We start from the raw sequence: 27,612 nt of genomic DNA, 5'->3' as shown, positions 1-27,612 counted from the left end.
AATAGAGAACAAGGATTCTGTCTCTAAGGAGGTTTATCTGACACACATGCCCTCTCCGATGAACTGCTCACTGAATAAGGACACAGTCTAATAAAGTGCTTGGAACAACACTAAATTATACCTGTCAGAATACACATCTAGTTACCTGCTCACATTGCTCTTTGCTTTCCTATGAAGTGTTCTGTTTGTAAAAATTATAACCAACAACAACATCGGTGCTATCATATGCACGGTGGAGTAAGAGACATAGTGGGAGACAAATGTGAAAGACTAGTAAGGCAAATGTGAAAGATCTAGTAAGAAAAAAATGCAGCTGCAAGAAAACAGATTAAAACAGCAGATTTTCATGCCTGACCCATTTGCACGTCCTGAAGGGGACTGGAACTCATGAGGATGCTGAGACACTTCGGATGAGCCAAAGCAGCAATGGCATGAAGATCAGGAAGCATTTTTGGTAGTTTTTGACTTTCAGCAATATCTGGGTACATGTGCATTTTCCTCACAGATGGCTGGACTGCAAAGCACTGAAAATCACGAGGTCAAGCTGCAACTACCCTACCAAGATGCCTCACAGCTCATTTCTAGGGCTGGCACGGTGTCCCAGCACCATGGTGAAGCTGTCCTGAAACCCAAAGCAGAACCATATATTCAACTACAAAGCCCGACACAGTACCTCGCTCTGTTTAGTGATGCTGATGCATAGCCAGAGGACACTGCTGGTCTCTCAGTGCATCCAATGCAGCCTAGATGGAAAGAAACAGCTAAGAAGCTCGAGCAGAAATGCTGGTGATTCTAAAATGGGAAAATTACCATTGACCAATGAGTAAGGCTTTGTCAATCATTTTGACTGCTCCTTCCACAGTTTTCCTACGTGACAAAGAGTAGCTGCAGATGATGTAATGCTGCATTCACACACCTGCAAGTTTTGTTTTCCTTCCCCTGATTCTCAGTCAAATCACCCTCATGAAAAGTATTCCTTGCAAATGTCTTCTTGTAATTAAAATCATGAAACTTCGCTTGAAATCTGTATCAAAACCCAGCACTGTTTAAGACAGGATTTTAAGCAGTACCACAGAAGCCTGTATCTCATGATAATAAATAGATAGGGCAATGTAAATACTTAGCAGAATTGGAGCCCAAGCTTATGATACTCACTGAGTAGCTTTCCCAATAGAACAGCTCCATAGGAATGAATTAAAACACCAAATTGCCATTAGAGAAAATAGTCACACAGATTAGTATTTGTGAGATCAGGACATTTTCCCCTTGGATTCAGCAAAGCCCCTAAACATTTACTGAATTATAAACAAGTGAGTAATTCCTTCCCTATGCTACAAGCTGCTCAAATACAACTGGAATGCCTGAGTGCTCTGCTACACAGGGATGCTATTACTCACATCCTTAATAATAAGCACGTGCTTCTTATTTAACTTTTTATGTTGCCATGCCTAAAGAGAAGCATCCATCTAATTAATGTACAGTTATGAGAGTCCACACCCCCAGAGCTTACTGTATAAAAGAGAATACAAAGAGACAAAAGCAGTACAGTGACAACTTATCAGCCAAATGTAATTTGAACCTGCCTTAATCTTATTTTATAGCTAATCTGATTAGATGATGACATATTCAGCCTTATTTCACGCTAGTGAGAGAGGACAGAGTCCACTTTTTTGGCAGAATCTTCTTATTTATTTTTTTTTCCCTGTTTGTATTAATGTTGGATCTGTACAAGGTACCCACAATGCATTCCTCGCTGATCCATTTAGTTAATCAACTGTGTGTCGTTCTTTTCAAATTCTGAAGACTAAACTGTAGATTTGGTAAGCAAAGGACATCCTGACAGTACTGAATGCACTCAAATATTACTTAAGCAGATCTATCAAGTCACGCTACCATGATTTCCACAAGATATTCCAATTTGTTTTCACCTCAATATGTCCTTATGCATTTTTACTTCATATTAATTCTTCTGCATTGCCCCAGCAAAGATAGATCTCATGAAATCAAGGAAATGAGCAACAATACATGTATTTGTGCTTTTCTCCAAACTCATCTACGAATCATTTAGGTGCAACAGAGAAATTTAACAACCATATACATTCAAAATCCATTTTCAACAAATACTGAGAAGGTAGGTATTAACATTTTTGACAGTTTTCTTCTGTGAAAAAACATGCCTGCAAATAAAATAAAATATGCACCAGATATTTTCTTCTAAGTAGGTTACTATTCTGTCATTCTATAGAGATTTTGATCTCTACAGCAGCTTCTGACAAGCACTTTGGGATCCCCACACAACTTCAGAAATGCATTCTTCTATAAAAGGCAATAAAATATATCAGCCTTGGCACAGATTGTCTGCAGCAGCAAAGTTAAGAAGTAAAAAGAAAAGTTATATTAAATGCCATGCACTATACTCCATGACGCACTATATTTCAGTTGGATATCTTCCAACAAGAGGGCTTTTAGTATAGACACGTTTTGTATAAGAGCTCCTTAGAATTTCAGGAGGAGTTTGGCATAAATTAGTATCATATATATATATATATATATATATTTCTGGGATTAATACACTTTTCTACATTTTTAGAAGACTGAATGTTTCAATCCTGAAGTTGGTGATCCTTTCCCTACCAAAGAAGTATACAAATAATAACCTTTACCTGTTTATGTTGCAAATACTGGCATTAATTTTCTACACATAAACCTAAGCCATTATACGAATGCATTGTTAGACTGAAGGAAAAGTACTCAGCACTGAAATCTGATATTCCAGGCTTCCCTTGCTGAGTGTTGCACTTGATGTCAACACCAAGCAGTTTCAAAACACGTTTTTATTGCTGTCCAAGCCTTTTTTTATTATTATTTTTTTTGGATGGGTTAGAGCAATAGAGTTATTGGATGGTATTTGGATGGGTTAGAGCATGTCATCTACTCAGTATTTTTACACATTCAGTGTTTTGCAAAGTCCGAAATTTGCACATCTCTCATTTTTTTGTTCTCTTTAGGGGGCTGTTGTTAGGCCAGAGTTAAGGCTACAAAGTTCTGTATAGAACAACTGCCTTTTGAAATTGCCTGTATTTATAGAGAAACTGAAGAGGGCAAGGCTCTCTTCTCTAATACCTTGTTTTCAGGATCTACATCTTACATCTCTACTTGCTACTGTGTTTCCTCTGTATTATGAGGTCATTTTACAATTACAGAAGCTCTTGCTAAATTTATTACTTCTTGTGTTCCCTTTATCTTAGTCTTAGCCTTTGACATTTACCAGCATTCCCCTGGGGAAGTGAAAAGAGCAAAAGAACTTGATTGTTTGGTGTAGCTCCTATGCTTGAAGAAAGCACTAGAAGAAGTCAGGAGGGAAGATGTGCTACAGGGAATTTACTTTAGATACGCAGGGCATCTGCCAGTTTGATAGCCTCATAAACAGTTCCATGCAAAGAAAATGCCCAGTTGTTTTCCCCTCCTTTTTATGTGCATGTGATGTGGAAGAATGATATAGAGTGCATGACTGTGGTCTTACAGTAAGAACTTCTAAAACTTTCCTTAAGTTAATGACGTTTTCCTCAAATTAAATTGGTATTCTGGAGAAATCTGATGGCATTTACCATCCCAAACTTTCTGTTTATGACACTGACACTACACAGGTGTTGGGATGTGTTGTTTTTTTTTTTTTGTTTTGTTTTCCTCTGAGTACTATGGAATACAGACCTTGAGTGAGCTTTAACTCAGTCATTCCAATGTTTCTTTATCCTTTTGGGTTTCCTTTCCAGAAGGAGATCCCTGGGCTTGTTTATTGCTTCTGGGCTTGTTTATTGCTTCTCTTAAGCAGTTTCTGTGTTCTGTGCATTTCTGCAATCAGGTCTTCAGTTCCTGTGCTGTTCTATTCATTTTGTCTGGCTTTCTATACATGCCAAGGAGAAGTAATTCCTTTTACTGCATGCAGGAGGCTGCAGCACCAATTTCTTCCAACTTCTGGTGCCAGTTACATTGTCCACACTAGTGAATTTTGATCCTAGATTGATCCTTGCAGTCAGCTTGCTTTTGCTTATTGCTTTCTACTCATCTCATTTCTGTACAGATATACTGAGGTCTATGAGTTGCTATGGCTATGGTGTCCTTGTTAAAATACAATCTTCTTCATTCCCTGTTTAACAGAGGCATAATTAGAACAAATGCTTACATTTCATATTTTACAGTGCTGTTGTCAAGTCATCATAAGTGAAACATACTTTTTTTCTAAAATAAACTATGGATTTGATAGAGCAAATTGCCACCAATTTTTGCACAGCCACATGGTTGACTTGGGAAAATGCATGTGGTCTTTTTTTTAAATTATTGACTAATGAGTCCTTTTCCATTGCAAGAGCAAACAGTTTCTTTAAAGGCTGTGAATTCATGGTCTTCTCCCCAGACGTCTGTGCAGAAAGTCAGCTCAGCAGTACTCGGAGGTGAAGCAGCTTTCATTTCAGGTGGATGATCAGACGGCCCTTGGGACGGTGTGGTGATGAGCACCACCTAATCGCAAAACCCACGAGCTTCCGTTCAGCTTGCAGCCCACGGAGCCTGACAAACGAGGCCTAGGCACCGAGAAGCCCCGATTTGGTGGCTGTACCGAAGGCGACAGCCACCCCACCGTGGGCACAGCTGTTGGGCTGGCCCAACGTGGCCAGGTTTGGAGAAGGCAGCGGATGGTCTCGGGGCACGCCTGCCTTGCCAAGCGAGGGGTTCGTGGGTGCCCCTGCCCGGGGTGCCCGTGCCTGCTCCTCCGTGATGCTGCTCCGCTGCCATTTCCTCGCAGGCACTGCACTGCCGCCGAGAGACACCTCAGCCTTTCCCTCTCCCTCCATTTTCACACTCCACCCACTTCTTGCTTGCTTTCTCCATCTCTGTCACCGTCTCTCGCTCTGGACCTGTCTTTATTTGGCACTCCCGGAAGCCGCTGGGCATTTCTCTCGCTGCCTGCCCGGGCAGCTGATGTGCCTGACTGACTGACACCGGCTCCCGCTGAGGACGAGGAGGAGGAGGAGGAGGAGGAGAAGGAGGAGGAGAAGAAGGAGGAGGAGGAGGGAGAGCAGCGGCGAGGAGAGGCGAGGCGAGACGAGGCGAGGGAGGGGGGGAGCGAGTGACCGGCTACGGATTGTCATTGCAGAGAGGAGGGGAAAAAAAAAAAAAAAAAAGAGAGAGAGAGAGAGAGAGGCTGCACGGGTCATCAAAACAGGTAATTGAAGAGCAGCGAGGGGCGGGATGCGGGGGGCCGGGCGGCGGCGGACATTTTGTGGGGCGAGGAGGGGACGCCCCGAGGCTGCGGCCGGGCTCGGGGCTGGGGCAGCGCCCTCGGGAGAGGCCTCGGCGGTGCCTCCGGCTCGGGCCCGAGCAGGCACAGCGAAGTCATGGCAGGGCGAGAAAACGCCGAGGCGAACGGCAGTGCTGCCCCCGGGGCTGTGCCCAGACCCCTCGGTTTTCGGGCAGCCTCGGGTGGCTCCCCGAGGGGTGCCCCTGACAGGCTGTGGAAACGCCCCTCTGCTCGTTGGTGTGGACCCGGCTGTGTCAAGTGATGCCGGGCTTTGAAGTCTCTTCGTCAGCGTAAGATGAGCTGATTTTGGTCGAGGCAGCTGGCGAGCGGGGCTCCGAAGTGCTTGCTCCTTGCACGCCCAAAGCCGGGGGTGTGTGGCGGGGGTGGCGGGGGAGGGAGCCCGCTGAGGAGCACCCAGGCTCCGAGGAAAGCACGGGGTTAAACAGCATCTTAGGGAGAAAGAGCCGAAGAAATAACATATATACACTTATATTCATGTATACATATGCATAAGGGATTCTGCAAATACAGAAGGACGTTCTGGGGGAGCAGGAGGAAGACAGAAATGAAGAATTGTGAAGCTGAGATGCTGCATTTTGCACTAAGTTGGCCTTTGGAAGGAGTACTCGCTCCCCCAGAGGCTCAGCCAGCACAAAGCCAAGAAGAACTTGTCGTGACCCCACCTAAAAATGTAAAATCTGTCTTTTGCTTTGAGGATTGCTAGTGCTCTGTGTCTTAGCAAATCGACAGTGATGATCTTCATCATGTAAAACTCAGATTTCATAATGAGTAGGGGCAATCTTAAAAACAAAGACTATCTGGGAAAAAAAAAAAAAAAGGTGTCTTTATATGCATTACCTAAGTGTGGTTGTTATCAAATGATGGAAAATATTTTCAGGAAAAAAAAAATCCTACAAAGAGGCCAGTCCATTGGGAAATAATTTGAAGGAGTCTGTTTTGCAGAGGAGCAGGGTGGGATCAATACTTCAGATTTTAATTATTTTTTTCTAAGTCTGGCAAATGTGGCAATGGTTGATGGACTATTGTGTTTCATTGTTCTGTGAAGCTGCAGGCAGAAAACCAGGCCTACTTCAGAAATGTAACTTTAAAAATTATCTAGAATAGGAAAAGCATTAGACAGAATGAGTTGAAACTCAACACAGAATTCTCAAAGCTGCCCTTTTAAGACTTTACTGATAGTTAGCTTTCCCAATTTTATGCAGATTTAATCCTATCATTTCCTTTTAGTTGCTTACTATGCAAATGATTATGAACTGTCTTCTGATTCTGTACATTCTCAAAACAAGGATTTCACAACACTGATTGGTTCTATTTTGAGCAAATCTGCACAAGAAGAAAAGCAATATACCTCCTGTAGCAAAGTCTGCTACATTGAATGATAGGACCTTTTAGGTCATGGTCATAACAAAAATGTTAGTCTTCAGAATATTCTTATGATTCCTCTGCTTCTTCCCTCCTAAATGAATGCTGCTGAGATGTGGAAGGTGGAGAGGCACAACTCCAAATGTAATGAATAAAATATGTTTTCTCAATTAAATAAAAATAAAGAGGATGTGCATTATTTACTATTACAGTAGAGCAAATGTATGACATGTTTTCATTATTCTTTGTCACCTATGGCGCTTGCCTCAGTGGAAAAAAATGATTCCTTATATGCCATAAAGAGGTATGTCAAGATATATATAATCTTAGCAAGAGTACTAAGATTACATATATTGAAAAAACTCTGTATCATTAGATTTTCTAATCTCAGTGTATAATCTGTGTTAGCCATTTAAAATACCAAGGGGAGCCTAAACTAGAAGCAAACAAACAAACAAACAAAAAACTATAGAATTAGCATTCCCACAGTACTAAAATTCATGGGAATTGGAATTAGCAGGTATTAGAAAAAGAAGTACAGTGCAGCAAGGAGGGCTGGAAGCAGAAGAGTTGTGTTCAGCTCCCAACCTTGACGTTGACTTGCAACATTACCTGGAGCAAGTCACACAATCTTTCCATGTTCCCATCTGTAGCCTGTCAGGGACAGTAACATTGTGAGAGGTTTGAACATGAGAGAGGAAAACAGCAAACAACCAAATATCTTTAAAAATATTCCTTGTTGTCCTGCATGTGTTTTAACATTGTGTGCAACAGCAGCAAACTCAATAGTTGCAGTTGCTGTCTTCTAGAGCATCTGACTTGATGAAAGAGAAAATTCTTTATCATCATGCTTACTGGGCAAAAACAAACAAATGCCTCCAGTAAATCAGGTATAAATTACTTCGGTTATTCAGACTGCTGTTTTATTATGAACTGGTTAAAAGATTTTGCTTGATTAAGCACTCTCAAAATATATTAAAAAAAATCATTCCTTTCTCAAAAAATTTAAGTACATCTTTTGAAATAGGGAGAGCAATTGGGAAGTCGTCATCAGTGTCATTTTTGTGAGGTATACAGACAGCTCTAGTTGCTCTCATATTTTCAAAAAATGAGTAATTTTGGCAGATGCGGTTTACTGACTCTCCAAATAAGAAATGCTCTGAACTTGAAAGGCTCAAATATTCTTGGAGAGTGTTACTGATAGAACTGTGTCAGAATATCAACACCTTCACTAAGCAGTGTACATTGAAATGACAAAACCACACATGAGCACAACTGCATCTATGGCAGAGATTCTGCTGATTTAGCTAGTTCAGCAAGGGAATGAGGTTTTGTTTTTGTTTTTGTTTTTTAAACCTCTCTAACTTTTGTCACCATGATAGCAAGACTGTATGGCATACTTATGGCCTCAGTCCACGTTCTTAGTACTGTTGTCTTCGTTTCACCTGTGTAGGTTCAGGTATGCTATGTCAAACCTCAGGGTGTTTTTATTACCAAAAAAGGTGCCATTGAAACTTGCTGTGTCTGACCCACGTGTTTCAGAGAAGAACACAGTAGAGGAATGGCTTGTAAAATCCAAAATACCAGCAGCACTATGCTGGGAATCAAAGGCTTAATTATTTTTTGGGGGGTGTATATTAAGAAGACAGGTAAATGGTCAAGTCCCTAACTGCATAGTGTCTTATTTTTCCAGGAAGGCGTGCTGAGATCTTGTTCATGAAAGCTGGATCTTCTATTATTTTAAATAGTTAATTAATTGCTTTCTGGAAGGAATGCAGAGAATGATTTACATTTCCATGTGTAACCTGTCATTGTTTACAGAGAAGAAATAGTTGAATAACTCAGCTAACAGCTCTGGGTCCTCTAAAGCAACCAGCACAGAAGAGGCTAACATAAGCACCTAAGATGGGTCTAATTTGATCTTTCTGAGCTTCAGGATACCTCACACTAAACAGGAGGGATAAATAGCTGAATGTCTCGACTCTTGTAAGTGAGCAAGGTTGCATGGGCCTTATGCTTAGGGCCTCTCAGTAGTAACCAGGTTAGAGCAGGAAATAGAAAGGTCTTTTTTAGTAGCAGGTGGCCCATTTCATCCTCAATCAGAAGCAAAGGCTTAATCCATTGTGTTGCTAACAGTGCTGCAGAATCAGTGGCCTGAATTTTAGAATGGGAGATGGGCCAAGGCCTTGAGTTGTTGCAATCAGTGAAGATCACAGATGAAGCCACGGCAGCTGCAGAGCAAAGGGAGTCTGCAGGTGGCACAAAGTTTGCCTCGACCCTCAGGGCTGCTGCTGTGCTGGAAGAAGGGCCACGGGCTGCAGGCTGAGCCATGAGACCATCAGACCATAGTCCTGAGATCATAATTGCAGCAGGACATTCTGGTAGGAACAAGAACGGTAGCTAACCTGGCTGAAATTAAGCCCAACTATTCCGACATCTGACAGATGTCCACTGACATTGCAATTTGTAGTACTCTTTGCTGCTATTATTTCATTTCGCGTGATTGTTTGCATCAGGGTGACTGCACGGCCAGAGGAATGGTTCCTCTGACTTTCAAATTCAGACTGAGATACGCTCAAGTAATGGATGCGTTCCAGAGTTGACCTGTCACACCTACTCTTGCAGGTAGAAATGAGAAATACCTGCTGGGTAGAAGGGATTATCCTTCAACATTGATGGTGAAGAAAATCCCTGATAGTCAGAAAGTCAGAAGTTTGGGCTTTGGAGCAGTATGGATCTGCATGCAAACTAGGATGTGGTGGTGTACCGAAAGGCCAAGCTGCCAGCAGACAAAACTGTTACTAACCCTGGCACTGAATAACTCAGCAGTCTCATCTTTTCTGAAAAAAAAAAAAAAATCATAATTTGTGTTTTTAGCTTGAAACACTGTCTGTTTACTTTTAACTTTCTGCATTCACTTTTCTCCTGCCACATCTCAGAAGTACGGCAAGACGACGCAAGGTTTTGTGCTTTGTGGAGTTTACCCTTTTGGGCAGTGCAAATTCAATTTGGTTGGAACCATAGCGTAAAGAATCTCACTGTTCAGTCATTATGAACTGAACTGAAGCACTTTAATAAAATCAATGCCTGCACGCAGTGTTTTCTCTGTTCAGCAAGGCAGTCTGCTTACATACAGTAATTGGACTTGTGACAGGTAATTAAATGGCTTGTAAGGTCTTTAGGATGCTTGATTACATGAAAAGCACTGTGCTAATACATAGTAAATGAGGTGGCTAAGAACACTGTGTATCTGTCGATTGGAGAGGCACAAAAAATTACACTTCATTGGAGGGAAAGAAGAAAATAAAAACAAGACAAAGGACTATGAGCAGTGGAAACATGAAGAGGGAGCATAAAAAGAACAGGAGAATGTACTGAGAAACTGGGTTGCCTTGGTTATTTTAAGTCAATCATGCTTACACAGACTGTCAAACCTTGACTGCTTCAGTCTATCATTAAATAATGAATTTGTTCTTTGTGATCACAAAATTGGTAAGACAGCCAGAATTATTCAGCAAGGGATGGGAGCTCTTCACAGAACTTACATATAATTAGCAGTGAACTGATATTCCAGGAGGTACTAAACACATACATGAACACATGACATATTCTAAAGAATTCATATTAAATTATCAGAGGCCTAACCATGGTCCATGCTATTATTACATTGACTTGTAAGCACACAGCTTGACACGTGCAATTGCTCACCCGTAATTATGGGACTAAAATGGGTTGTGATAAGAAATCTAAAGTATGTCAACAGTCTTAGGGGTACTTGTCAAAATAGAGATTGTTTTACAAAGCAGTTCTGTAATATTTTTAAAATAGTGGGATACAAAAATGCTCCATTCCTCTCCTGCCTGTTTATTTTTGTAGACAACAGCTTGATCGCTGGGAGAGAGAGAAGCAGGGGAAGAGCCAGAAGATAAGCAGAAAAGTATGTTTTGTGGTACCAATAGCATAAAGCCAGACAAAGGAAAAACTTTGTTAAATGGAAGAGGTACAGCATGAACTTGCTTTTTCCTCTTCTACACAAAAATCGTTTTTGCTAACAAAGAATAATCCTTTAAAAAAGCAAAGGGTATGCTAAAGACAGAAGTCTACAGATAAGGTAACGTAGGTAGCACACTTTTGCACATAGCAACAGACTAATTTCTAGTATATTAATGGTTTTAACACATACATTGAGCTACAGACAGAAGTGTTTTATGATGAATATGCTAGAGCCAGCCAAGACTTCAAAGCAACTAATCAGTCAAAATGGCACAACCAACCACAAAAGGCTGATGTCACCCATTTTTGTCCACTCTTTCAGCTTTTGTCCATTTTAACCAAACCCCAAAAGTTTTCAGAATTCTAAGAACCATTAAATATACAATAGTATATCTTTTACTGGGAAAAAATAAGAGAAATTCAACCTATACGGGAGAGCTTTACAAAGGAGCTTGTAGCAGATCTAGGGACAAAACAAGAAAAAAGGGTCACCAAAAGCTCTAATTTGTCCCCTGAATCATTCTCCTCATGCAGGCCTTTTCTGAGAGGTCTTCTGGTTTAATACAATTTGACATCACTTTGACAAGCCTCTGTTTACATTCCTCCCATACAGCTAATGGGAAACAAAACACGAGCCATACAAGGTAACGTTTCTGTCTACCAACACACTTTCTTCTAACCAATGCTCCCTTGCTCTGCAGTCTCCACTCAAAATCATTTATGGCAATAACCCAAATAGCTGGCCACGCAGCTGATAACAGGCTGCGTCTGAGTTCCTCCTGGAAATGAGCAGCCCCTGAGATGCCAAGCCCATAGGTTTTCATCATTTGGACTAGAATGGTGTGCAGCAGGAATTTAGCTCTGATGCCCCAGGTAACAAAAAGACTGCCTGCTTAACTCAGCTTGGAGCTGGTACACACATTTGAATGACAGTGCAGGAAAGCCAGCTAGCTGTGCCTCAAACTGCCTTTTTTTTTTTTTTTCTACTTTTTCAGAAATAAAGTGCTGTAAGATGCTTTTGTTATCTGAGGGGATGTTCAAGAATGTGTATGCATTTCCCCTCCCTTGATACATATTGTGCAGAAGAACTGAGAGGAGACAGCATTTTGGATCTATATGATGCTCGAAACTGGCTTCAAGACAGTACCAGCTGGCAGTCTGGGGTTTCATATATTTTGTTTATTGCATATCTCAGTAGCAATTTATTAAGTCTATGAGAGAAAGCACAAGTACTGGCTGCTGTACTTTCAAGAGTAAGATTGTGTTTTTTCAAGCAGCGTAGGAATGCTAGATACAATAAAAATACCAAAATCCTGCCTGTATAGGCAACTGCCCTTCTTTGGAATAGAGAAGAAACGCAAAATCTAACCTGTAGCATCTCGGATGATGAGAATGAGTCAGGTCAGGTTTCATTTTTTCAGATGTCAAGTGGATTTGAAAGGACTGGTTCTAAGAAAGAAAAAAAAAAGAAAAAAGAACAAATCACTTCTTTTTCTTCTAAATTGAAAGAATACTAGGAATAAAAACAAACAATGAAACCTCATACTATCTTTTGCTGATGTTTGTCAGAATACCATACTTTACAGGGTGGCACCATTCCTGTGTTCAAACCTGTCATTTTTACATGCCTGACAAGTCATCATCTCTTTTGTTTATTTTTTCCCTTATGCTACTAGCCTGTTTTTCCCTTTGGGCTCATTACAGCTTGTATCTCCTTGACACAGAGCAATATGGTCTTCTGCTGTAAGTTACAAGCAGTGATAACAAGCATAGTACCTGCATGTTTTGGCTTCCAGTTTGACTGCTATTTGGGATGGATGTGTCAGGCAATTTAGTCTACTGACTAGTTTTTTCCCCTGATAATTGATAAATGGTGCTTTAAGACAGATGCCAAACCAGGGAGAAAAGCAGTGCTGTTCTCCCAGGGCCTGTCTATAAAAAGTTTGCTTTTTGGTCTTCGTTGTTCCCCTCTTCACTTCTTGGGGGGAAGAAATGAGAGGTGGCTGTATTGCGACATGCCTTTAGCACCCCCAGAAAAGATACCACCAACAGTAAACTGGGCATTTCTACAGATCCTCCTTATTTTTTGTGTTCAAAGACAGTTAGCAATGCCAACATTTAAATAATTGTCATTAGATGTGATTTAACACCTTTCCTAGCTCTTAGTCAACCTTATTTTCAGGGAAGAACATTGTGCTTTTCCACCCAGGATCACGCTGGAGTTGAAGCAATGTTGTTCTTAACTCCTTACAGGTAGTCAGCATCAGCTCTATGGAAAGGTATACAATTAACCTTGATAATCCACATCAAGATCAAAGCTTTAACTAAAATCCTGGTGGAAACAAGATAGAGAATCTGTCCTGATGTAAAACTGTGCTTTATGGAAGTGGAGGCATCCCACAGATGTATTTACATCCTCTTTACTTTTTATTAACATGCAAAGATTTTGTCTGGCACTGTAAATAGACTGGTCTTATTATTTATTTATAACATAAGCTCTGATGCTACATCACACAGACAGTATCTTCGCGGAGTCAAGCTGTACCACTTTGACTCCTTTTGAGCTGTGGGTTTGTAGTATCGGTTTCACCACACACGGTGGAGTGTGGAGTGATAACTAATCAGAGGGACTCTGAATACAGGCCAAGAAAATGCTGAAGGCTGTCCTAATATGAGTCAGATATGTGAATCCCCAAGTACAGGCAAAGATGTCAATGTTTAGGCTGAGAATGGCTTGAGAGATTTGTCATGCTATTGCTCAGTGGAGTCTTTACTTCAGATCAGTAACATTAATGTCAGGCTTGTTTGCAAGAAACCTAGCTGGCTGATGGTAAAGCAAAGTGTAAATGTAAGGTTATTGGATGTATGACCAATTTACTCTTTAAGTATTATATATGGTAATGGCAAAAGTGTACTTGTACTTTATTCCTACACAGGATAACTGCATGTATCCTGCACACATGGATAAAAATGTCCACGGGGTTATTAAATCAAGTCATTCCCTTGAGCTTCTGACACCATAACCCATATTTTCAGCATCTTACAGAGGGCACTTTCTTGGGTGGAGCATTACAAGTCTGATCCATCGCTGTTAGTTTGTAAGATTAGTCTAAGTGCATGTAGTCAAGTCAGAGTTGGATCCTTCAACAGGCAAAAGCAGGCTAAAGAGGCAAACAAGGAGCAGCTCTTCCAAAGAAGTTCTGTGCATGTCATCAGTGAAACTTTTAGGGCAGATGGAAGCTAACATAGTTACCAGCCAGACCATGTCTTCAAGTAAAGACAAACAGGAAACGTACTGGAAATATACTTTGAAATACTAATGAAAAGAATTGACTGTTAGTATGCTTCATTAGACCAGCCTGACTTTAGACTGCTTTAAAACATAACTTTTAAAACAGGCATGTTTTTAAGCCTTTACATAGTAGGGTACAATGTGAAAAGAATATGGCCATAATACTTTTGAGGAATAAGAGTGCTTTGTTTTAAGAAAAGGTTTAATAGTCTCAGAAAAGTTTACACGTTTCAGAAGCTCTCTTGATACCTTCATATCACCCCTTGCCAAGGTACCTGCAACCTTACAAAAAGGTTTGTTTGTTTGTTTGTTTGTTTCATAGAATCATAGAATCATAGAATATCCTGAGTTGGAAGGGACCCTTAAGGATCATCAAGTCCAACTCTTTGTTTGTTTGTTTGTTTGTTTTGAGAATTCATTGATTTTTCAAACAGAACAGTGTACATTTCCAATATAAGCAGAAGAGACCCCCCTCTGAATTTTGGACAGTGTTTACACGCACACTGCTTAATGTCATCCCCCTTTGGGGGTTTGCTTTTTTATTTAATGTAAATAGAAAAAAAAAAAAAAAAAAAAAAAGCATAAACTCCAGACAAAACTTTCTCATGAGAATGGTTCTCCTGAGACTTTCTCATTGTAAAATCTTCTGTTCCGCTCTTAGGTCAAACTCACACCCCCTTATATTTATAGGGTAAAATCTGAAGGTCCCACCTTGTTTGACAGAGGGCATGACTCACTGAGAGAGCTCTGCATGTGTTTCCACAATCCTACCAGCTTCTCTCACACTTAAATTTTCAAAATAAAAATGATTATTTATATTCTTTAGGATTATTATTACTGATTTGGAAAACAAGAGCCCTCTTTTTATATTACCCTACTTGAAATAATAACATTTAGATTTTCTCCCCAGGGTAAGGGGACGCTGAAGCAGCGTTGCTTGCTTTGGTTGCTAGTGCTGCACAGTGTTGCACAGGTTATTGCAATCCAGTATTACCCTTGGCTACCTCGAGAATACCATCACTTTTAACAGCCTGTTCATTAGCAGCTGATGCATTTACGCATATATTCCAGGCATACCTAACCTTTCTGACTCTACAAGCCAAACACTGATGTCCAGTGCCTGACAGCAACAGGGCAGGGACCACTGAGCTGCTACCTGCCAGCTTCCCCTGGCTGGGGATGCCGATTCCCCCATGGTCCCCACTTCCACACCACCCTAGAGCTGGGCAGGGGACACAAGCCTTCATGTGGGAGCTCTGCTTGAGCTGCCCACGAGGATCATGCTCATCAAGGTCACCACCAGCCCCTTACTGCACGTCACTCAGCAGAATAAAACACAGCCTTAAGTGAGGAACATGGATGTTCAGCTCGCTATATGAAACACTGGGGGGGTTAAACATAGCTTTCTCTTCGCTTATGTAACTGTTTCTCAGTCTGTAGTGTGTAGAGCGCTGTGTTCCCTGAGATGCTGGCCAGTGTTCAAAAGTGTCTGTGCCTACACTTCCTGGCATGGAAGAAAACAGATAATCACATTGTGGGGCAATGTAAGGATGTGTGAGTTGTTCAAAATTTAGCCACGTTTCTGTTTCATTTTTCATCAAGAATTACTGTTGCAGCACTGCATAAGTAGGCCCTGGCTTTTCTTGGCTTTTTTTTTTTTTTTTCTTCCCAAAGGTTAATTAGTGCTCGATTTAAAAAGCTTGAGAAACACTGATTCATATCAGGTACTTTCATAAGGAAAAAAAAATTAAGTGATAGGAAATCACATCAGAAGAACAAAGAGGAAACCTTTGTGGCTTCTTGTGTAGTCATTTAATAAAGTGGCTAAATCTTACGGCAAAACATGAAAGACACAGACAAATTTCAGCACATACCTTTAGAAAAATCAGGAGGTATATGTTTAAAGTCTAGCTTCCAGTCAAGTATTAATTAAGTCTGTATTTTTGCCCCAGTAAATGGCTGATGCAAATCGCTGTAGGGCTAAGTTTCTACCAAATACATTTATAAACACTAGAGGCATCTCAGTACCTGATTAGGAGTATCCATGTATGTTTTTCACAAACTGCCCAAATGCAGGCTGCCCAGAGCTACACAGCAGTGGTTTGTATCTGCTATTCACAATGAAAACCATGGGATGAACACTGATCATATCCCTTCTTGTCACAGGAGCAAGTCCCCCAATATCAGCTGCTTCCCTGCAAGTGTTTATAAGCCAGAAGGACAATATTTAAAACCCATGAGCTTTTCCATGAAAGCTGATAAAGCCACCAGAGGAGCAGAACCGTGACATGAAGCATGGATATTCTTCAAAGGGAGCTAACCCTGTTTTTGTCCTGAATGATTTTTTCAGAATGGCAGAGACTCATGGCTTGATGGAGAGACTGGAGAAGGCAGTGACTCGACTTGAATCACTATTTTCAGATTCACATCGCTCTGGTGGAATGGAGTGCGATGCCATTAACGGTGTCAATGGAAGTAAGTCTGCTTTTTTGAGGTACCACCTCCTTCTGTTGTTAAAAGTCAGCTTGTAAGAAGAGCAGGTGTTTTTCTTCTAAGCATGATTATAAATTGAAATAGCCTAGAAAATGCATGATTTGTCTCGTCTCTTAAATATACCCTTCATATTTCAAGCTTTATTGCACTTTCCATTTTAGCATTTATATTGTAGATAACTCACAAGATGAAAATGTCTGCTTGAGCCCAGTTAGCACAAGAAATGAGACAACCCAAAAATTTACAGCATAAATATTCCTGAAGTCCCTGATATAAACACCAAGTTTATTTTCCAACTCTCTGAATTTCACAGTGCAGACCTGCATCATTGAATTGATTAACATCCTTACTCAAATAGGAGTTTGTTCATAAGCACTTGCTCACTAAGGGCTGCTACACATCCTTGGCCTTACTTTGATCTCTCTTGAGCTGTCCCTTCTCAAGTGGATCTCCCAAGCACTGCATTGGAGATACATGAAAGAAATGTCTTCATTTATTCACGTCATACCACCAATTCATATTTCTTACTCCCTTTTTATTTTTGTTGTTCCTGCAACTGACAGGCTAAATAACCTTATAAATGCGTCAGTTCTGTTGCTGACTGAATAGATGTACCCCTTCCTTTCTCGAGAGCTGTTATTTTTTGGTTGTTTTGTTTTTTACCCACAGTCCCTGCATATATCCCTTTCTTAACTTCATGTCCTTCGCTTTCCATATTCCTCAGCCCTTCCCTGCCTTCTCCAGAGCAGAGCGCATCCCAGTGTGGGCTCAGCTGCCGTACAAGCAGAAAGTGGCAGGCATCTTCTTTACTGGCAGAAGCAAGCTACTGGATGTCAGCTGCTTTATCACAACTGTATGCCAGCTCTCACCCAGCAAGACATGTGAGGGACCTTCCCCCAGCTCCCTGTGCCGTAGGCCTATGTGCTGGCAGTTGCTGTGGAGCAGCTGACTTCAAGCAGTGCGTTTCTGTGGCAGGAGGGGAGCAGCTTCCAGCAGGCTTCCCAGAGCAGATGAGCTGGCTGGTCAGAGCAAGCTTCAGTGATAAAATATGTACAGTCTGGAGGACATCTAGACAGCTAGTAAACCTTAGCAAGCTCATGGAGAAACATGATCCATGTACAAGTTGACAAATAAATCAATCACCATAAGGAAGGTCACATTTCCTTAAAAACATAGGCAATCCTATAATGAACCCATTTGGGTGAATCTCTGTACTAATCCAGAGCTCAGAATTGCAGAATCAGGGCTGCTATTACAAAAAGAGATCAACTCACCATGTCAGGTGCCCTCATGAAAATTACTATATCCTTGTCCTAGCCTAAGGGCTGGATAAGGTGAAGAAATTCACCCCCCCCAGGAAAGCAGAGCCTTAAATCCAGATCCTCAGAAGAAACTGACTGATGAATGTTGTAGGAATGAGATTATAAAACACACCCGCTGGGAGAAACAGCAGCAGAAACTGATATGAGCAGCACCACGGGGCACTTCCCAGCCTGTACCACGTCTCCAGGCTGAGCTGGCTCACCTGGGGACTCGGGAACCAGCTGTTGCTGATGCAGGTAGGAAGGACAGCAGCAGTTCTTCAGTTGGGATGATGGATGCACACAGACTGCCACAAACGTAATTCTCTATGCCTGCATTACTGTGTCTCTGGAGAGGTTCATTCAGTCTCCACAGCAATTGCAGAGCCATCAGTCTTACAGAACAGGTCTCTCTTTCTTTTCCTACTTTAAAACTGACTCTATGCCAAAGAGTGTGACATTTTTTAAGTTTGCAGAGGAAACAGATATGTTGCTTTCTTCTACTGTGCCCCCTCCCACTAAAAGACCATTCCATAACTGGAAGCATTACAAAAAGCAAGCTTGACTTGTTTATTAATACGTTTTTGGAAACAACAAAATAGTGGGGAGCATGGGAAGAATGTACCTTTACTTGTTTCCTACAATGACAAGATTGCAAACAAATCATTCAATTGCTCTGCGCAGCCCACTATAGTAAATTCTCCTGGGAGTTAGCTGTATTGAATAGCAAAAAATAGCACAGTTGCTTTCTAGTTTTGCATAGCACAATTGCCATTTGGTGAACTGCTATTTAGAAGTCTGATCTAAAGGAAAAGGTTACAATGATTCTCTTGGAGACACTCACAGATTTTGACAAAGAAGGCAAATGGGCTTTGGAAAGCATCTCCACAACTAAAACCTTTTGTACACTAGGTCATTCGAGGGGTTTACACACAAACACTTAATATGGAAGAAAGCCCAGAAATTCCTCAGAATTAAAGGTGAGTGACATCAAGGGAACAAAAGGAGCCTTGAAATCCCGCCTAGCTGTCTAACTACAGTGTGTTTTTTTTTCACACAGGCCATTGCAAACTCCAATTGCCAAAGCCTTTCTTTTTTCTGTCAAGGAGCCAGATGACTCTTATGAAATAAAGAGGGCTTTCAAGATTATGAATTTGGACACAATTGTCATATAGTGCCAAAAGGTTAAAGCAAACTCTCTGGAGAAAGCCTGGTACCTCTTCAGAGCAGCCTTTAGGCTTCATTAAGGAGGGAGAGAGGCTGGGAAGAATATTAACCTTGGTCTCTCAGATCCTACAGATGCCATAAATTCACACATGCATTGCTCATGCTGGACCTGGTACAGGTTCTGAGGCATAGACTTGAGGATATGTCAGGGAGGAAGGAGTGGGCTGGAAAGCATCCAATGAAGGATTACTTTTGCTATCTTAAACATTATCACATAAAGCCATGTAGAAAGCTAGTTACGTAAGAAACTGAGTCTCATCTTAGTCTTCTGATTGTCCGCTCGATCAGGAAACTGCTCTGTATACCGTACAGAACACAGCATCTTTACTCCTCCGTCAGTATATATAGCACATACATAATCAGGGGGATGTGCTAGCTACAAGAACTGTTTGAGCCTTCCTTCTTCGAGGACAGTTTTATAAGGTCACACAACAAAGTAAGGAGATTACAATACCAAATCTCACTGCATCAATTGACTGTCAGTCGATTGACAAGGCTCTACCTTGCTGGCAATCAAATGACTTGTTAATGACTGCCAAACAATACAGTGAGCTGCAGGAATGGGTGGATGGTATAAAAATAGTTGTTCAGTACAGAGCAGATTCTTTTTAGGGGATGGTATTTGTTTTATGTGCAGTAATACGATTTCGTTATGACAATCATCCTTGTCGGGCCAGTAGGCCTTTGAAGGGCTGGGAAATATTTGCTATAGCACCTGTTATTTTAATACAAAAGAGGCTTCTTACTTACAGTATACAAAGACAATTCCCTTCATGCTCCTTGCCAGGTCATACTCTGAAGCAGGTGGTTTGTTTTTCTTTCTTTCTATTTAGAAAAACAATCATTATGCATCATTTTTCACTGATTTTCACCGATTGCACAAATCAGCGAGTAAAGCAGAAATTAAGTCAAAGCAATTTTCCCTGGTTCTATGGTATTTCTCCTCCATGTACTACACAGGAAGAATATAGAAGCTGTATACATGATGTGCTTTTTGAGCCCATTATAAGGGAATGCTCTTCTCCTGCAGGCATAGCACCCTATGTCGAAGCGTTTGATAGGCTGCTGAATGGAAGTGTTGCTGAGTTTCTCAGGTACAGCAAGATTCTTGAAGGTGATGTGAAGACACATGTGAGTATTACTCAAATTTTCCACCCACGGTATAAATGTACAAGTCTTGGAAACTGCGGGACCAGCCTTGATTGCTGAGTAGAGGAGAATTTTAACAGCAGTTCTCTGAATTGCTAGTCCTTGATAACATGGGCATAACACACTGAGGGCATTTGGTTGGGGAAGGACTTCTGGATTAATAAGAGGCTGCCCCTGTTCTACAGCACCAAAGGTTGACGATTATAGCATGCAAAATATATCAATATTCTCAGTTGCGAGCAATTTGAATTGCCCTTTTGGCTGCTAAGGTTCCTTTGCAGAACAGGAATGTAGTTAAGAACATGAGTCAGCAATTGAGCAACAAACAATAGGAAGAAATGATGAAATTATTTTTTTTATTATTTTATTTTTAAGCCTGTCTTCTGTAAAATTGGTGGTAGAAGGACAAATATGGACTCATTTTACCACAGTTCCCAAAGCTTACCAGTATAGGTTTTGCTGAAAAAACACCCACAAAAGATACCCACAGGGTCAGTTTGAGCTAGGTCTGAGTGTGAAGCTTTTGACGTTATCTAGTGGAGGATCCCTGCAGTCACGCCCATCTCCATGTGTGTTCATGATTTCTCAGTTCCTTGCAGCTGCTGCCCCGCGTAACAAGCAGTGCAGCCAGAAAAGCATGCAGCCCTGCAAGCTGCTGGGATTGAAAGGACAGCATAAGGACTTTGCAAGACAGCCAAAGCATCCCGTTTGTTCAGAGAGCAAGAGCTGTGAACTGTCTGAACTGTGTTTTGTCTATGGTGTTACAAGTTCTTGTGAGTAGGGTAGAGATTCTGAGCTGGTTAGGCCTGAAGATCTAGAGGGAGTAAGGAGAACGGGTGGTTCTAGAGGATCCCTGTGTTTTTAAGGAAATGCTGGACTTCCTTTTTATTTGTGAAAGGAAATTATACGTAAAAAGTCTTTTTACATTAACGGCTATTCTATAAGCTGCTATGTATGTACTTTGCTCTTAAAATTAATGAGGGGAAAATTAATAAACTTGGGAAACAATCCCTATACACCTAACAGAGCAGAGAACAGATCCCTGGAAGGATCTGTCCTAGCCTTGGTCATGAAGTTCATTAAGCACCATTATTTTGCAGTTGATTTCTCAACAGTCTAAAACCAATATACATAAGTAGCCTTAGTACTGCAGCCCAACACTAAGTAATGAAAAAGTTCACATTTAACATTGTAAATGACTAAACCCTCTCTAATTTACAGTATCTATAAATGTTTAAATCAGTAAATTTATTAATTTGCACATTTGTCACTATTTTACACTTATAATCAAGTCCATATAAAATAATATGTATAATTTATCTGCCATGTCTGTGGATAGTCCCCAGCATATTGTTGATGATAGTGTAATGCAAACCATAATAAGGAGCAAGTATTAGGACTACAAGATTATACATAAATGACTTTCCTTTACATAAAGGAACTGGTGATTCTGATTGCAGCCTATTAAATATTCTGAAATCTTAGATCCCGAATTTACAGCACGAAGCAGACTGTGGATGCCTTATGCTCATACTTATCACTGCAGCAACATCTGTGCTTTACCTTAACAAGTGGAACAAGGAGTATTTTTCTTCTGGGTGTCTTATAGACCATGTGTCCTCAGCATTATACTTGCAGCTGCTGTCTCTGCCACATAATTAGCTGAAGGGAAGGTTGTATTTTATTTCAGAAAACACCTGTTGCCTAGAAAACCTCACATACCTGACTGACCAGAATGGTAATATGAGTGAAAGAGAGACTTTATATTATGCTACAGATATAAGGGATTTAACATGATGTGTTTCGTGCTGATTGCTGTAGGGATTGTGCGGTTTGTGTTTCTGATGAAAGGAAGAACACAGCCATAACTTGTATCTGTTGTGCGCCCCACGCCTGTTCTTTCAGCATGCTGAAATAGTCTATTGAAAGAGAACAAAAATAAAAAAGAAAACTAACAGCTAGCTCCTGGCCCCATGCAGCACAGTGGATTTTACAAAGATTAGTTTATCAAAGAAGTGTTCTGCTTAGACTCAGTCTTGAGAGCAACATATTTCTCATTCAAATTACAGTACAATGCTGAAGCTCTGAGGTCAACTGCATGAAAGAAACTAACCACTTTTTAAACGACATAAAATGGCTAGCCTTTTTACGTAGTCTACTGAAAACAAATTATCCTTAATGGCTAGGACGAGATCCCTTTCCTGTTCTATCACTGTGGGATAAAAATCTGGTGATTATATGGGTGTTTCTGTGGCATACAGAAATGCCCCTAGAGGCAGAGAGTTTATGAAGGACCTGTATGCTGTCTGTGCCATAACTACAGAGCATGTGAAGTCACTGAATAGTGAGTATGGCCAGGACTGCTGCCAACCAGCTGTCCTTGGCCTGACATACCAGTGCCTTGGAGGCTGTCACCAACTATTACAGGTTAGAACAGCCCTGAAGCTGATGGACCATGTGTGCCAACACTGGACCATTCTTCTCTCAAAATGAGGGAATTCAAAAGCAGTAAAACATAGACTGCAGGCCTACAGCATAGACAGTTCCCTCGTAACCAGCAGATATGATAGCAGTGACTGATTGCTAGACCACAGAGATACGAGTCCGATCATTATTTGCCCTGATGCATCCACCACTACAGAAAATGTGCTGAGGATGATGGCGAGCTGCCTGAGGAAGACAGTCTACCTTCAGGTTGTGTCCCAGTGGGAACACTGTGCAGGCAGATTTGATGGGCTCTTTGCCATGACAAAGCATAACAAGCAGGATTTCAGAAGAGTAAGAACAGGTTTTTGTGATGTGTTTATGATGAGCTTCTACGCATTGTTTTTGTTTTTGTGGTATCTCAAGTGATGGGACACTTTGGCTTGAGTTCGAACAATGTACCAGATGAGACATAATGATAAGAAGAGAATGTACTATTCTACAAGAAAAAGACAGATAACATAAAATTTCCATATTATAGTATTTCATGTGATATGGAACAGAGAAGAATTACAGCCTTCCTGTCAAACACATGCACTAATACTTGCCTTTTTATTATTGTTTATTTGTAAGAATCTTCTAATCTCCAAACCCCAGCAGTTCAAAGAACAGATTGACTGGGTGATTCAGTTATATTCCCTTTTCTCTCATCCAAGCTATTTAGCTTGGAAAGGAAAACCAGAGAAACATTGACATCTTTCTCCTCCTCTCTACCATCAAATTCCAGCTGCTGAAATGCAGAGCTCAGACAGACAACCAACTACATTGTGTAGCATAGACTGGAGCACTCAGGAATACAAAGGCTGTTGGTTAGCTTGTTCCTTACCAGGAGAGAGTGAAGATACAACTCAATTACCTGTATGACCATGCAAACAACATGCCAGGGGAGCAGCAATTAACAGAACTGTATCCCACCTGTAGGGATTCTCTGTGTGCATCCACTGATCTGTTTCCATTGTGAGCAGAGGAAGCAGTGTTCACGCTATGGAAATGCTGTTTGTATGCACATACCCACAAAGGTTTCCTTTTCTTTATCTATTACTCAAACACTATGACATTCTCCTCTGCTCCTTCCAGGCACAGTCCATGTGAATACAGACATACATCTGATGGCAGGAGTTATCTTTAACGAGGTATCTTTTACAAGTTATCTTTATATTCGCACTCTGCAAAGTGCAGCTCCAGTTTGGCCCATCAGCAAAGTTAAAAATTCATAGCGTTCCCATTTCTTCCAAAGAGTCGTTATTACACATGCCATAGCTGTATCTTGCCTTTTCTTGTGAAAGATGCTGAAGAATTAGTCAATGACATTCACAGCCCTGAACTTCGAACCGGATATTCTGTCTGTGACATACCGAACAAACACTTTTGCGCTTCATATTACCTAATCAAAGCACAGACTATCAAACCTATTATTTGGCTGATTCCTCATTAACAAGGCAATTTGCTTACAGGGCAACAGAATGCACAAGTGTACTCTCCATGTTGTTCTTTTGTGCCCAGAGGCTGTGTGGTTTTAGGCATTGTGTTGAAAGTTGAATTAGAGCTCAGAGGAGAGGATGATGTCAACATGCCCAAAGAGAAGCTCGCTGTCAGCCTGCCTTTGCATTTCTGTGATAGCTATTTTCTGGTGGATGAAATAAACACCAAACCAAGTAGCTACCATAGGACTGGGAAATACAAAATTAAAAAAAAAAAAAAAGAATAATGACAAATATTTTTTACAGTCTACAAAATAATCAGCTGAAAGAGACTAAACATAGAAAACAGTTCTGCTATCCATCAAAGTGAAAGCAAAAAGAACAACAGCAAATAATCAGCAATAAAAAAGCAACCTTGGAAATGTATCAATATTAGAATTGATTTTTAATGATAATTCAGTAATATTTCTCACCTTGCATGTCTAACATAAGATATTCATAACATAAGCAACAAAGAATGTTCGCTTTATTATGACAAGCAAGCTGGAAATACAATGTGCACACTGTAGGCAAGTGGTTAATCCAGAACAAGTATCATTTTTAGGTGCTTTACAGCTTTTGATTGGTCTTTTCCAAGGGATGACTTCACTCCTGGCCTAAGGGTTGGATCTGGCTTTAAAACAAGTGGGATTTATTGGGTCAGGTGCAGTGGCGTGCAGACCTGGTTGCACTCATCTAACTGTAAGACACTTGGTTGGCAAGAAACACGGCTCTTAAGCATGAAGAACATGGCCATGGCTAGTCTAGACCAACACCCCCTGAAAGAGTGGGAGTTTTTCCATTAATTTTGATGAAACCTGGATCAAGCTGTTTGTTTCTTGATATTGACATTGCACCAAATGCCACTTGCTTTTCCTCTTATTGAAAAAGGCCAGGAAGACACAAAATTCTCACAGACCCTTCTGAAAAATGTGTGATGGTAGCCAGTACTGTGCCTTTAGTAGTGTACTGCTGGCACAAGAAGCACGCACCTGGAAATTTAGGCTAGTGGTGGTGGGAATACATAACGAGAACAGTCCATATGGCATTTCCTCAGTCAGAAGCACAAGAAGTCAGAAACACAAACAGTCAAGGCTGTCAACAGTCTTCATAACCTGTTTTCATGGGGCTTGCTTCTTTGCACAGGGAATAGTTCCCATCTAAATCCAAATGTTTGTTTCAGAGTAGTGGAGTCGATCAGGGGCCATTTTTTGGATAAGGCTCTAAAACCGTTGGCCCCTAAAGCAGGGATTATGTCTGTATGTGGTTACCCAGTAAAAAAGGAGGTTTTGATTTCAAAAAGAAATCAGAAGAAAAGGATCAGAATGGTATGACTGGGAAGCCTTAGATGCGATGGGAGCCAAAAGAAAACGCCATCGTGTTTGCCCGTGAAAATGTTGGACGATAACCTGCACTTAAAAAACAAAACAAAACAAAACAAAAACAAAACAACTGATAGTGAAAGGCTCTTTAATCTCCCATATGGATTTAGAATGATACCCAATGTTCAGACTAGATTTAAGGTGCATCTTTTACCAATTAAATTAATTAATGATTGGAGCAATTTACCAAGGCACACAATGATTTTTCAGCCATTTTAAGTCTCTAAATAAGAACTGATCATATGCTCTAGCTCATGCTAATTTTGTTAGCCTCTAAAAATCTTTCAATGAAGCCCTTTATGAGCAAATTTGAACCTACTGACATGAAACCTGTTTTTCTCAGTGGTTTTCCATGGATTCCTTACAAAAAGTCTACAGACCTAGAAGCATAAGTGCCCCACAGGTTGAAAAACACTGCCTCAGCTTAAGCCAAAATCATGAGGTGATACAATTACACGACTAAATTAGTTAGCTAAATAACAGGTATGGACCAGCTGCACTCACAGCCACACAGTGTGACTGTGTCTCAGTTAGGGATGATGTGAGACGTGGAGCTGGTGGAGATCCCAGGTTCATGAGGAAGTCTTCAGAAGCCTTGGTAAGATAATTGGACTTTTATCTTTCTCTCTGATTCAAAAGCAGTCCAGGTTTGTGAGAGCATAGGTGACGGTCATCTTAGCCACTCAACCTCTGAAAAGTGAGGTCTGGACTACTTACAATAGCAATTTCCAGTGAACCACTGTCAAATGAAACTATCTCAGTCCATCAGGAAAACTAAGACAGAGAAGCCAAGAGACAATATTCCTGCTTTCAACATCAGGATGAACTTCTCATGACTGAAAACTCTTTACTGGTACCAGTGCTCATGGTTCTTATTTCTTTTATGAGAATCACAGAATCACAGAATTTCTAGGTTGGAAGAGACCTCAAGATCATCGAGTCCAACCTCTGACCTAACACTAACAGTCCCCACTAAACCATATCCCTAAGCTCTACATCTAAACGTCTTTTAAAGACTTCCAGGGATGGTGACTCCACCACCTCCCTGGGCAGCCTGTTCCAGTGCCTAACAACCCTTTCAGTAAAGAAGTTAATTAATGAGGAATTATGATTTTTCATGTTGGAGCTGTAACACTAGTTAAACCCATATATTTCAAGCTGAAAAATATGTATCCATTGTTGTTTTTTGTTGTTGTTTTTAAAAAACAAAACCAATTTCATTTGAGTTTTGAGTACCACACCATGACACTTACCTCCCGTACTTGATTGACGTCATTTGTTGCTACAGGCTTTGAGCGAGTCTTTTATTAATTTTCGGTCCCATTCTTTCCGAAAAGCACATGCACAGTCTTTTCACTCATGCTGCCACCCCATCCCTGACCTGCTTTTATTTTGTTAGTTGGTGGTTGCAACTGTTTTGAGTGTATAGAAATGCTGGGATTGGAAACTGAGAAGGCTGTTCATTGTAGTCAGCAAAAAAACAGACAATGAGCTCAGAATCTGGCTCTTCAGTCAGTTTCTAGTAAAAAGGAGTTCAGTGGATAATGAGAATTAAGCCACAAGGGAAACCAATGCGCAGTTTGAATGTTGTTTTAAATAAGCTGGGAGTGCTGTCAGGAGTGATGAGGATAAAATGTGGCTAAAGATATGTATTGCCTCTTTACAGTTTGAATTGCATGATCAATACGGCAAGATTTCTGAATGCTGAAGAGCCCACTGGGAGAAATTAAACCATGTCACTGTCACTGCTCACTTCTGTTAGTCTACTGACATCCATAAATTGAACTATATATTTCTACAATTAATCTGAACTGCAAAACAGCTCAATCTTTGCTATTTTGTCTCATCCATTTAACTGGGTTTTATTCTAGAGCTCAGAGCTACAATAAAAAGATTGGTTTAAAGATCTCAAAGTAGTTCTTCCAGGCTGCAATGTTTATTTTTTGTTGTTTCAGTACATGTCCTGTTTAAAGAACAACCTTAGGTCAGAGTTGCTTTTCAATCCCATCAGCATGCATGTCGATATCTACCTTGCCTTTCAAAGAGGCTGAGACCCAACCTCCAAGTAAATCTGGCCTTTCGGTATTTAGCACCTCTGAAAAGCAAAGCATGCTCCAGGTGGGAAGAAACCTTAATTATTGCTATAGAACCC

General features: G+C 40.8%; 1 protein-coding gene across 2 annotated transcripts in view; it reads left to right on the top strand.

The window, feature by feature from the left end:
• The first annotated feature begins 4,954 nt into the window (after positions 1-4,954).
• Positions 4,955-27,612, top strand: part of CAP2 (cyclase associated actin cytoskeleton regulatory protein 2) — a 64,207-nt gene continuing 41,549 nt past the window's right edge. Inside the window, exons 1-3 of one of the 2 annotated variants that reach the window (XM_072033322.1) lie at positions 4,955-5,090; positions 16,315-16,439; positions 20,016-20,116. In XM_072033322.1, the coding sequence (XP_071889423.1) occupies positions 16,316-16,439; positions 20,016-20,116 (225 nt within the window). In that variant the 5' untranslated portion in view covers positions 4,955-5,090; position 16,315. Of the gene's footprint in view, positions 5,222-16,314; positions 16,440-20,015; positions 20,117-27,612 lie in introns of both variants that reach the window. The other variant, XM_005023047.6, reaches the window with a different exon arrangement.

The sequence above is a fragment of the Anas platyrhynchos genome, chromosome 2, assembly GCF_047663525.1.
Source record: "Anas platyrhynchos isolate ZD024472 breed Pekin duck chromosome 2, IASCAAS_PekinDuck_T2T, whole genome shotgun sequence".
Classification (NCBI taxonomy): Eukaryota; Metazoa; Chordata; class Aves; order Anseriformes; family Anatidae; genus Anas; species Anas platyrhynchos.
This window is presented reverse-complemented; position numbering and strand designations above follow the sequence as displayed.